Source organism: Bos indicus, chromosome 5, assembly GCF_029378745.1.
Source record: "Bos indicus isolate NIAB-ARS_2022 breed Sahiwal x Tharparkar chromosome 5, NIAB-ARS_B.indTharparkar_mat_pri_1.0, whole genome shotgun sequence".
Taxonomy (NCBI): domain Eukaryota; kingdom Metazoa; phylum Chordata; class Mammalia; order Artiodactyla; family Bovidae; genus Bos; species Bos indicus.
Window position 1 is genome coordinate 42,558,270 of NC_091764.1, and position 13,160 is coordinate 42,571,429.

The 13,160-nt window shown below is 35.5% G+C and overlaps 1 protein-coding gene across 2 annotated transcripts in view; it reads left to right on the top strand.

The window, feature by feature from the left end:
- Positions 1 to 13,160, top strand: part of CPNE8 (copine 8) — a 280,044-nt gene that overhangs the window by 241,885 nt on the left and 24,999 nt on the right. For both annotated transcript variants that reach the window (XM_019960805.2, XM_070789278.1), the window contains 2 exons: positions 952 to 1,133; positions 5,938 to 6,065. In XM_019960805.2, coding sequence (XP_019816364.1) covers positions 952 to 1,133; positions 5,938 to 6,065 — 310 coding nt within the window. The remainder of the gene's footprint in view (positions 1 to 951; positions 1,134 to 5,937; positions 6,066 to 13,160) is intronic.

A 13,160-nucleotide genomic window follows, 5' to 3' on the forward strand; every position in this document is an offset into this window, starting at 1 on the left:
CAATAACAGTAGTAAACTTTACATTTCCATTTGTTTAGTCACAAAGTCCTGTCTGACCCTTTGAGATCCCATGTGCTATAGCACACCAGGCTCCTCTGTCCAAGGAATTTTCCAGGCAAGAATCCTGGAATGGGTTGCCATTTCCTTCTCTTACATTTCTATGGTGTTTTATAATTTTTAATCACTTTCACATATATAATCTTAGTTTTTCTTCTCAGTAAACACTGTAGTAGGATTTCTAACAGGAATTTTATAGTTAGTTGTCCTACAGATGGAAAGACTTTACTTTGGGCCTTTTTACTCCTAACTTAGTGTCTAGTTAGAAACTGAATAATTTTTCAGATTCAGATTTTCAGCATAAATTTGAAAATCACCATGTTCTCCTCTTTTCAAGTAATTAAATTGGGATAGGTCTCACATATTCAATTTATGTTTGTGATACAACTTTAAGAAGGCTCATAATTGTTGAAACCTATTAACATCAATTGGGTCCTTTGATTTATAGGCATAAGGAGTCAAGCCAAAGGCACATAGTTTGTTTGTTTTAAATAAATATTACAATAAAATATGATCAACAAAATTATTTTTATGCTTCTGGGGCTAAAACTCAAGAATTGCCTATGGCATTGACAATGAGAAATAATTTTTGAAAAAAGTCTGAATATCTTTGGGAAATTTTATACATGTCTGATCTAATTTAATAAATATCTCTATGTCATGTGCATCCAAAAGAAACTATTGGGTTGACCAAAGGTCTGCTTGGATTTTTCCATAAAATGTTATGTAAAAACCTGAATGAACTTTTTGGCCAACCCAATATTTAACACATTATGAATGTAGGCAGAAAAACATATTATTGATATTTCAATGTGAAATAGATATCAAGAAAAATGTCTAAAAATTATACCTTTAGCATGATCTCTCATGTTTTCATTTTTTTTCTGTCATCAGGCAACCCTGCCCAGCCCACTTCTCTCCACTACATGAATCCTTATCAACTGAATGCCTATGGTATGGCACTGAAAGCAGTGGGAGAAATCGTTCAAGATTATGACAGTGATAAAATGTTCCCAGCTTTAGGTTTTGGTGCAAAACTGCCTCCAGATGGAAGGATATCTCATGAGTTTGCATTGGTAAGAATACATGGAAATAATTGATATTTTGGAAAAAAAATAGTATTTTGGATCTTTTCATAGGTTCATTGCTTATGCTTAATTACTCAGGTAGCAACTTCTTATAACTACACAATCAGCTCAGTTTTGGTAAATGATTGATTTAGAAGTGTGATATTAATGGAAAAAACACAAATAAATTAGCAACAAGTCTACCTAAAGTGCATATGATTTAAAACCTATTCTGGTTTTTGGTTGCTACGTAAGACCTTCCATTATATTCATGATTTGTGGGTCAAGAATTTGAGCATAATACAAGAGAATGGTACGTTTGTTCAAGATACCTGGGCCACACCTGGGATGCCTTGCTTGGCTAGATATGGCTGGAATTGTTCTACTGGAGCCATATATGTGTTCCGTTCTGACTGTTGGTTGGGTTCCTTGGTTTTCTTCATGTCATATCTCCTGGAGCTAGTACATCCACTAAGATGTCTCATTTGCTCATGACTAATGCCTACAGCTAGGATGGCTAAAATACCTGGATTCTCTAGGCATCTTTCCTTCTTTCTACATACAGTTTATCAATGTGGTTTTGTGGGCTACTATCTCAAGGTAGTCATATTTCTTACACAGCAATCAGCTTTCTCAGAGTGGATATTCTAAAAGGCTGGGGAAGAAACTTCAAGGACTTAGAAGTCTCAGAAAGTTATTTCTCCTACATTCATTTTTGTCAAGCAAGTCACTAAGTTCAGCCCACTTTCGAGGTAGTGGAAGTAACCTTCACCTCTCAAGGGGAAGGGTATCAAAGAATGAGTAGCTATCTTTATTCTTCCATCTTCCAAAGTGTCATTTCTTTTCAAATATAAAGGATCAGTTATTGGTAGAATTATTATTTTTCAAATGTAAAGCAATAATTATAGGTATAATTAATTATGTTTTCAATATAATGGAGTAGATGTGACTCAAATATTTATCTAATTAATGTTTAATTTACATAAATCCACTCCTATTGTATGATTACAAATAAGCAATGTACTGTATTCTACCTTTAAAATAAACTTCACACAGATAGTGCTTATAGGCCCAATCAGCCTTATTCTCGCTTGCATTTTTTTATAAAAATAATGGGAAAAACAATGTGGGAATGGTTAGATATCATTTTGGAAAAAATTTAAATTTTCCTAATAGAAATGCCTCCTTGCTTTACTCTATATATTGTGAAATTAAAGTCTTCTATGCCCAACAATTTTTGTAGGTATTTTTTGTTGTTTTTATTCTTGTTACAAAAAAAACATAATGGGATTTTTTTTTTTTTTTGAGTTCTGCAAGAAGAATAGACAAATAATTTAATATTTACTAATTACTGAGTATCGAGCCAGATACTTTATGCTCATTTCTTGTACAATCTTCATAAAATTCTTGTCTGATAGGTATGTCATGAGATGAGTTGACACATCACACTACTATCAAGAGCCATTCATATTAAATACAGTGAAAAGAGTACCCCCAGGAGTTGCATAATTTAGCCCAGAGTCACAGAATTTAATCAGGTTTCCAGAAGACAGGACTTGAACCCAGGTCAGTCTTATTATAGAATCTTTGTTCTTAACCACTACTAAACCACATTTTATAAAAGCATCTATAATAATAGCACCTCTTAGATATGTCCTTTATGAGCCCCATTATGTACACACACACACACACACACTTCCAGAACCTCCTATATGATGAGACTTTATCTTCTTTAATATATTTTAAGAGCTGTATTTTAATTTTTTTCCCATATGTATTCTTGATTTTTCTGTTCTATCACCCCCATTTTGGGAAAGGTTGCTGGAGGTTTTAATTTTCTTCTGTGAAATAGCCCATATACTACCACACCCAATGTCATATAAAAAATGAATATCTGTTGCAATTTTGTTGTGTCCTAGAGAATTAAAATTTCCCAGAAATTTATAAGACCACAAAAATCACTCATGTGATCCTATGTCTTGTGTGCCTCAGGAAAAAGGTCCTGACTATTTTAAAGCTTAAGAAAGGAATAATAAAAAATAATAGTTACGCTAAACTAAATGATATTAATTTTCCTTCCACAAGTTTTTCCTCACCTTTGTGTATGATTTTTTTCCATTTGTTATCTAATTCTCTCCTTTTCTGTTTTTCCTGCCTCCATATTCATTCCTTACAACCAAACCTATGCAAAGGAGAGACTTTTTATTCTTTGCATCTTAAATGATTCTTTGAACCGAACTCAAATATTTATAGAAGGTCACACTCTAAATTTATGAAAAATAGTTTCTAAAATTGAGAAAGTGATGATGATAATGCTTCATCTTTAATTTTACCTAATAACTATATGACTTTAACTTTTTTCAAAGCACTTTTTTCTTGAATAAGACAGACAAAGGTTAAGTAGGTCTTTGGAGAGATAGTACTCCATTTAATTTTTGTGTTAACCTCATCCTAAATAACTACAATATATAACTGCAGATGCTGAAAATGGCAAATAGAAAAACTTCAGTCCATGTCAATCTTGCAGTTAGTGTACTACCTAATGTTACCAAACCTTCACATTTCCATGGTAAGAATTTGTGATATATATATTAACAATCGTTAATGTTTATCAAACCGAATTCAAATAATCTTTCAGATAGCAAGGGAAGTGTCTCACTATTCACACTGTTCACTGAACCTGGGGTAGGTAAGGTGCAAGCAAGGAAACTGGAAGAAGATTCAAGGAGCCACAGGAACTGCAGACACGTTTATTCTCTAATGGCTGGTGCGGCAGCCATAATGCAGCCCTGCTGTATTCTCTGATGATTGACTCAGCAGACACAGCCATAACACAGCTGCAAGGGCTTTTCAGGTAGAGCTTATACAGTTTTACAGAAAAAAAAAAGTGGTCCATGACCAAATGAGTACATCATGACATGCAGGCACAGTGCTATAAATGATCTCAGATGTTACATAACCATGGAAAGTCATTGTTTATGAAATGAGGCAAAAGCAAGAGGTCCTGGGGCAAGAGAACCTGACCATTGCCATCATGGCCAATTGCTTTTTCCCTACAAGAGCTCTTGAACAAAAATTTTGAATCCCTAATTGGTGAGTTTGAGGCTGGCACAAATGTTGAAGTTGAGCTTTAAACAATCAAAAGGATCTAAGGTAAACCCCATCTTTTTATTTGAAATATGTGTAGGAATAGGTATTGTGGAAAAAGAAAGGGTAAATATCCCCGTATTACCAATTTAGCACTTTTGATTGTGGAATGCCATGGCTCACAATGATATTTGATGACTCATTACACTGTACCTGAAGATATAATTACTCATTACCCTGTACCTGAAGATACTGAAGTTTTCAACAGTATGTAAACCAGGAACTTCCAGATGTTCAAGCTGCATTTAGAAAAGACAGAGGAAGCAGATATCAAATTGCCAATATCCGTTGGATCATCAAAAAAGCAAGAGAGTTCCATAAAAAACATCTACTTCTGCTTTATTGACTATGTCAAAGCCTTTGACTGTGTGGGTCACAACAAACTGTGGAAAATTCTTAAAGAGATGGGAACACCAGACCACCTGACCTGCCTCCTGAGAAACCTGTATGCAGGTCAAGAAGCAACAGTTAGAACTGGACATGGAACAACAGACTGGTTCCAAATCAGGAAAGGAGTATGTGAATGCTGTATATTGTCACCCTGCTTGTTTAACTTCTATGCAGAGTACATCATGAGAAATGCTGAGCTGGATGAAGCACAAGCTGGAATCAAGATTGCCAGGAGAAATATCAATAAGCTCAGATATGCAGATGACACTGCCCTTAAGGCAGAAAGCGAAGAACTAAAGAGCCTCTTAATGAAAGTGAAAGAGGAGAGTGAAAAAGTTGGCTTTAAGCTCAACATTCAGAAAACTAAGATCATGGCATCTGATCCCATCACTTAATGGCAAATAGATGGGGAAACAATGGAAACAGTGATCATTGAGACTTTATTTTTTGGGGCTCCAAAATCACTGCAGATGGTGACTGCAGCCGTGAAATTAAAAGATGCTTGCTCCTTGAAAGAAAAGCTATGACCAACCTAGACAGCATATTAAAAAGCAGAGACATACTTTGCTGACAAAGGTCTGTCTAGTCAAAGCTATGGTTTTTCCAGTAGTCATGTATGGGTGTATGAGTTGGACTATAAAGAAAGCTGAGCGCTGAAGAATTGATGCTTTTGGACTGTGGTGCTAGAGAAGACTTGAGAGTCCCTTGGACTGCAAGGAGATCCAAGCAGTCAATTCTCAAGGAAATCAGTCCTGAATATTCATTGGAAGTTCTGATGCCGAAGCTGAGACTCCAATCCTTTGGCCACCTGATGCGAAGAACTGACTCACTGGAAAAGACCCTGATGCTGAGAAAGACTGAAGGCTAGAGGAGAAGGGATGACAGAGGATGAGATGGTTGGATGGCATCACCGACTCAATGGACATGAGTTTGAGTAAGCTCCTGGAGTTGGTGATGGACAGGGAAGCCTGGCGTGCTGCAGTCTGTGGGGTCACAAAGAGTCGGACATGACTGAACGACTGAACTGAACTGAACTGAAGTTTTTTAAAGTTTTTTAATGACTGCACATTACCACATATCACAATCTATTTAATATTGATATATTATAATCTATTGTTGATTACTCAATTTATTATTATTATTTGCTATTATATATATATAACTGAGTTTTCTTTGAAAAAGGCTTTATGGATATCAACATGTGTTGTCCTCTTTTTTAGATTATTTTTATAGACATTATTCATTCTTTTCCTGTTTTTGCTGTAACTTTCTACAGAATGGGAACCCCCAAAATCCCTACTGTAATGGCATTGATGGTGTCATGGAAGCTTATTATAGGAGTCTGAAATCTGTGCAACTGTATGGGCCAACCAATTTTGCTCCTGTAATTAATCATGTAGCAAGGTGAGTAAATAATTTGTTTATTTTAGTGTGCTGGACCAGAATGAAATCATAATTTTATTGTTGGCATGGCTCCACAAATGCAAGTTGTTTTCTAATAATTTACCTCCGAGAAAGTGAAGGAAAAGATATACAGTAAAAAGAATCTCCATTGAGCTATCATGATACTTCAATAAGAACTTTATATCAAAATATCAAATGAAAACTATACACTGGCTTATGTTAGGACCTATATTTGTTCAACCAGAAAAAAATTTTATTATTTAAATAAGCATCCATGAAAGCGATATCGATCACAATCTCAATTGTGAAATCACTCATATCTAAGATTATATTCCATAGCAACATAGAAGTAATAAGAGATTGAATTTATGAAGACAACTAATGCCTTTCAGTGATATATAGGACTTGTATATTTTGTAAATTAATTCTTTGTCAATTGTTTCTTTTGCTATTATTTTCTCCCATTCTGAATGTTGTCTTTTCACCTTGTTTGTAGTTTCCTTTGATGTTCAAAAGCTTTTAAGTTTAATTAGGGCCCACTTTTTTATTTTTGTTTTTATTTCCATTACTCTAGGAGGTGGGTCATAAAGGATCTTGCTTTGATTTATGTCAATTGTTCTGCCAGTGTTTTCCTCTAAAAGTTTTATAGTTTCCAGTCTTACATTTAGGTCTTTAATCCATTTTGAGTTTACCTTTGTGTATAGTGGAAAGAAGTGTGCTAATTTCATTCTTTTACATGTAGCTGTCCAGTTTTGCCAACACTACTTTGTCCAGGCTCTCTTTGTCCCATTGTATATTCTTGCCTCCTTTGTCAAAAATAAGGTACTCATAAGTGTGCGGGTTTATCTCTGGGCTTTCTATCCTGTTCCATTGGTCTATATTTCTGTTTTTGTGTCAGTACCATACTGTCTTGATGACTGTAGCTTTGTAGTATAGTCTGAGGTCAGGAAGATTTATTCCTCCAGCTCCATTCTTCTTTCTCAAGACTGCTTGGTTAGTCAGGATCTTTTGTGTTTCAACATGAATTGTGAAAATTTTGTTCTAGTTCTGTGAAAAATGCCATTGGTAATTTGATAGGGATCGTGTTGAATCTGTAGATTGCATTTGGTATTATAGTCATTTTCACAATATTGATTCTTCCTACCCAGGAACATGGAATATCTCTCCATCTGTTTTTGTCATCTTTTTTTTCTTTCATCAGTGTCTTATTATTTTGTGTATACAATTATTTTGTCTCTTTAGGTAGATTTATTCTTAGATAATTTATTCTTTTTGTTGCAATGGTGAATGGTATTGATTCCTTAATTTTTCTTTCTGATTTTTCATTGATAGTATATAGGAATGCAAGTGATTTCTATGTATTGACCTTGTATCACTTTTGTACACATGCATATAAATATGTATAATGTATATAAATTTTAGAAAACATGAATTTTTGCCTAACTAAAAAAATTATGATATTTTGATTCCACTTATTTGACTTAGTATTAATAAAATGCTAGATTTCTAATTAAAAAATAGATATGCAACAAGCAACAGAAAGGTTTACCGTATAGTATAGGAAACTATAGTCAATATCTTATAATAACCTATGATAGAAAATAATTTCAAAAATAATATACGTGAATTTGTATAACTGAATCACCTTGCTGTGCACCTGAAACATTGTAAGTCAACTATGCTTCAATAAAATATATCTATGTTTCAGTTCAGTTCAGTCGCTCAGTTGTGTCCGACTCTTTGCGACCCCATGAATCACAGCACGCCAGGCCTCCCTGTCCATCACCAGCTCCTGGAGTTCACTGAAACTCACGTCCATCGAGTCGGTGATGCCATCCAGCCATCTCATCCTCTGTCGTCCCCTTCTCCTCCTGCCCCCAATCCCTCCCAGCATCAGAGTCTTTTCCAATGAGTCAGCTCTTCACATGAGGTGGCCAAAGTACTGGAGTTTCAGCTTCAGTATCATTCCTTCCAAAGAACACCCAAGGCTGATCTCCTTCAGAATGGACTGGTTGGATCTCCTTGCAGTCCAAGGGACTCTCAAGAGTCTTGTCCAACACCACAGTTCAAAAGCATCAATTCTTCGGTGCTTAGCTTTCTTCACAGTCCAACTCTCACATCCATACATGACCACTGGAAAAACCATAGCCTTGACTACTTTGTTGGCAAAGTAATGTCTCTGCTTTTGAATATGCTATCTAGGTTGGTCATAACTTTTCTTCCGAGGAGTAAGCGTCTTTTAATTTCATGGCTGCAGTCACCATCTGCAGTGATTTTCTATGTTTAGAAAAAATAAAAGATGAGGGAGCATAACAAGTAAGTGAGCTGGAAGATGGAGTAGCGGAAATCACTACCTCAGAACAGAATTTTTTAAAAAAGAATGTATAAAAAACAAGGTCCTAATATATAGTGCAAGGAACTATACTCAGTAGTCTGTGTAAACCATACTGAAAAAGAATATAGAAAATAATGTTTAAATGTGTATAACAGAGTCACTTTGCTGTGCAGCAGAGACTGGCACAACACTGTAAGTCAATTATACTTCAATAAAAAAAAGAAAAAGGAATGAAAAGAAATGAGGACAGTCACAGTGGCCTTGGGGTCTCATTTGTATTATAGAGGTCCCAGAAGGAGAAGAGAAAGAGTCAGAAAACATTTGAAGATATTGTAGGTGAAAAATTCCCTAACACGAGAAAGGAAACACTAAAGTGAAGAAATCACAGGGAGTCCCATACAGGACAATTCCAAGGAGGAACATGCCAAGATACATATTAATAAAATTGATAAAAGTTACAGACAAGGAAAATATGTTGAAAGTAAAAAGAGAAAAGCAATAAATAACATAAAAGGGAATTCACAAGAGGTTATCAACTTATATATCACCAGAAACTCTACAGGTCAGAATGGAGTGGCATGATATAATTCAGGTGATGAAAAGGAAGAACTTACAACCAAGAATACTCTTATGCAGAAAGGCTCTCATTTTGATTCAGTGGAGAAATCAAAAGCTTTACAGAGAAGCCAAAACTAAGAGAATTCAGAACCACCAAACCAGCTTTCAACAAATGCTAAAGGAACTTCTCAAGGCAAGAAGAACACCAGTAACTTAAAGCAACCTTGAACATATATAGACTACTATATCAAAACCTCACAGAAACAGCAAACCAAAATCTACAGTAGATACACACACTCCCAAGAAATGTATCCCAACCACAACACTAAAGATAGTCATCAAACCACAAGAGAAGAAAATGAAAAAATAAGGGAAGAAATACATGTATGGCTGAGACCCTTTGCTGTTCACCTAAAACTATCACAACATTGTTTGTTAACTGGCTATACTCCAATACAAAAAAGTTTTTTAAAAATCCAAGATAATTAAGAAAATGGCAATAGGAACATACATATGGATAGACACCTTAAACAGATTAAAGCCTCCAATCAAAAGACTGGTTGAATAGATACAATAACAAGACCCATATTATGGTGTCTACAAGAGACCCACTTCAGACCTAGGGACACATACAGACTGAAAGCAAAGGGATAAAAAGATTTTCCATGCAAATGGTGAGTAAAAGAAAGTTAGAGTTTAAATCCGTACAAACTTACCTCAGGAAACAAGAAAAAATGTCAAATTAAGAACCTAACCTTACACATAAAACAACTAAAAAAGAAGAAAAACCAAAACCTAAAGTTAGTAGAAGCAAAGAAATAATAAAGAACAGAAATAGAGACAGAAGAAACAACAGCAAAGATCAGTGAAACTAAAAACTGGTTCTTTGAAAAGGTAAAATTTGATAAACTTCAGCCAGACTAATCAAGAAAAGAGGAAGAGAACTCAAATCAATACAATTAGAAATGAAAAAGGAGCATAACCAATACCACAGAAATACAAAGAAATCATAAGAAACCGCTGCAAGCAACTATATGCCAATAAAATGGACAACATATAAGAAATGGACAAAGTTACAACCTTCCACACTAAACCAAGAAGAAACAGAAAATATAAACATACCAGTCACAAATACTGAAAATGAAACTGTGCCTAGAAAACTTGCAACAAACACAAGTCTAGGACCAGATGGCTTCACAGTCAAATTCTACTAATATTACATATTTGGAGAAGCATTAACACCTATCCTTCTCAATCTTTTCCCAAAAAATTGCAGAGGAAGGAACACTCCTAAGTTGTGTGCTCACCATCTCCCTAATACCAAAATCATACAAAGATATTACAAAAAAGAAAATTATAGGACAGTATCACTGATGAAGATAGATGCAAAAATATTCAACAAAATACTAGCAAACCAAATCCAACAACACATTAAAAGGATCATTCACCATGATCAAGTGGAATTTATCCAGAGATGCAAGAATTCTTCAATATGCACAAATCAATGTGATAACACCACATGAACAAAATGAAAAATCAAATCAATATGATTATCTCAGTAGATACTCAGAAAAAACTTCTAACAAAATTCAACAGTAGTTTTTTATAAAAACTCTCCAGAAAGTGGGCATACAGGGAACAAGTTGTTGCTTCTGTTTAGTCACCCAGTCATGTCTGACACTTTGCAACCCCATGTGCTACACCACACTAGGCCTCTCTGTTTCTCATCATCTCCCAAAGTTTGCCAAGTTCATGTCCATTTCATCAGTGCCATCCAGCCATCTCATCCTCTTGACACCCTCTTCTCCATCTGCTCTCATCTTTCCCTGCATCAGGAACTTTTCCAATGAGCCAGCTGTTTGCATCAGATGACCAAAATACTGGCATTTCAGCTTCAGCATCAGTCCGTTTCAGCTTCAGCATCAGTCCTTCCAACAAGTATTCAGGGTTTCCCTTAAGACTGACTGGTTTGATCTCCTTGCTGTCCAAGGGGCTCTCAGGAGTCTTATCTGGCACCACAATTCAAAGGCATCAATTCTTTGGACCTTCTGTCACAACTGTACATGATCACTGGGAAAACCATAGGGAACATATCTCAACATAATAAAGGCCATGTATGACAAACCCACAGTAAACATCATTCTCAACAGTGACAAATGGAAAGCATTTCCTCTAAGATCAGGAACAAGACAAGGATGTCCATCTTGCCACTTTTATTAAACATAGTTTTGGAAGTCCTAGCCAAAACAATCATATAAGAAAAAGAAATGAAAGAAATCCAAATTGGAAAATAAGAATTAAAACTGTCACTGTTTGCAGATGACATGATACTATACATAGAAAATCCTAAAGATGTTATCAAAAAGCTACCAAAGCTCATCAATGAATTTGGTGCAGTTGCAGGATACAGAATTTATGCATGGAAATGCCTTGTATTTCTATACACTAGCAATGAAAGATCAGAAAGAGAGATTAAGGAAACAATCCTATTTACCATCACATCAAAAAGAATAAAATACCTCAGAATAAACCTATTGAAGGACCTATGCTCAGAAAACTATAAGATACTGAAGAAAGAAATTAAAAGATGACACAAACAGATGGAGCACTATACCATGTACTTGGATTGGAAGGATCAGTGTCATCAAAATGACTATATTACCCCAGAGTAATCTATAGATTCAACTCCTGCCAAATTAGCAATAGCATTTTTCACAGAATTAGAACAAAAACATTTACAACTGTTTGGGAACACAAAATATCTCTAAAAATCAAAACAATATTGAGAAAGATAGAGCTGAGGTAATACGGCTTCTTGACTTCAGATTAAACTAGAAAGCTACAATAATCAAGACATATGGTACTAGCACAAAAACAGAAATATAGATCAGTGAAACAGAATAGAAAGTCCATAGATACACCCATGCACCTATGGTCAACTAATCTATGACAAAGGAGGCAAGAAAATCCACTGGAGAAGAGTCTCTTCAATAAGTGGTGCTGTCCAATGGAAAACTGGACAGCTACATGCAAAACAATGAAATTAGAACATTCTCTAACACTATATAAAAAAAGAAATTAAAAAAGGATTAAAGACCTAAATATAAGACTGGATATCATAAGTCTCTTAGGGAAAACATAGGCAGAGCACTCTTTGACATGTTGCAGACAGATTTTTTGATCCACCTCCCAGAGGAATGAAAATAAAAACCAAAATAAATGAATAGGACCCAATTAAACTTAAAAGTTTTTGCACAGTGAAGCAAACCTTAAAATGAAAAGACAACCCCACAGAATGGATTAAATATTTTCAAAAGAAACAACTGACCAAGGATTAATCTCAAAAATATATAAACAACTCATGCAGCTCAATACAAAAAAAAATTTTTTTAATTGAGCAAAAGATCTAAAGACATTTCTCCAAAGAAGTCCTACAGATGACCAAAAATTACATGAAAAGATATTTAACATCTGTAATTATTAGATAAATTCAAGTCAAACTACCATGAGGTATCACCTCACATAAGTCAGAATGTCATCATCAAAAAAAAAATCTACAAACAATAAATGCTAAATAGAGTGTGGAGAAAAGGGAACCCTCCTACCCTGTTGGTGGGAATGTAAATTGGTATAGCCAGTATGCAGAACAGTATCAGTTCAGTTCAGTCACTCAGTCGTGTCTGACTCTGCAACCCGATGAACCGCAGCACGCCAGGCCTCCCTGGCCATCACTAACTCTCGGAGTCCACCCAAACCCATGTCCATTGAGTCAGTGATGCCATCCAATCCTCTCATCCTCTGTTGTCCCCTTCTCCTCCTGCCCTCAATCTTTCCCAGCATCAGGATCTTTGCAAATGAGTCAGCTCTTCACATCATATGCCCAAAGTATTGGAGTTTCAGCTTTAACATCAGTCCTCCCAATGAACACCAAGGACTAATCTCCTTTAGGATGGACTGGTTGGATCTCCTTGCAGTCCAAGGGACTCTCGAGAGTCTTCTCCAATACCACAGTTCAAAAGCATCAATTCTTTGGCACTCAGCTTTCTTTATAGTCTAGCTCTCACATCCATACATGACCACTGGAAAAACCATAGCCTTGACTAGACGTACCTTTGTTGACAAAGGGATGTCTCTGCTTTTTAATATGCTGTCTAGGTTGGTCATAACTTTCCTTCCAAGGAAAACAGTATAGAGGTTCCTTT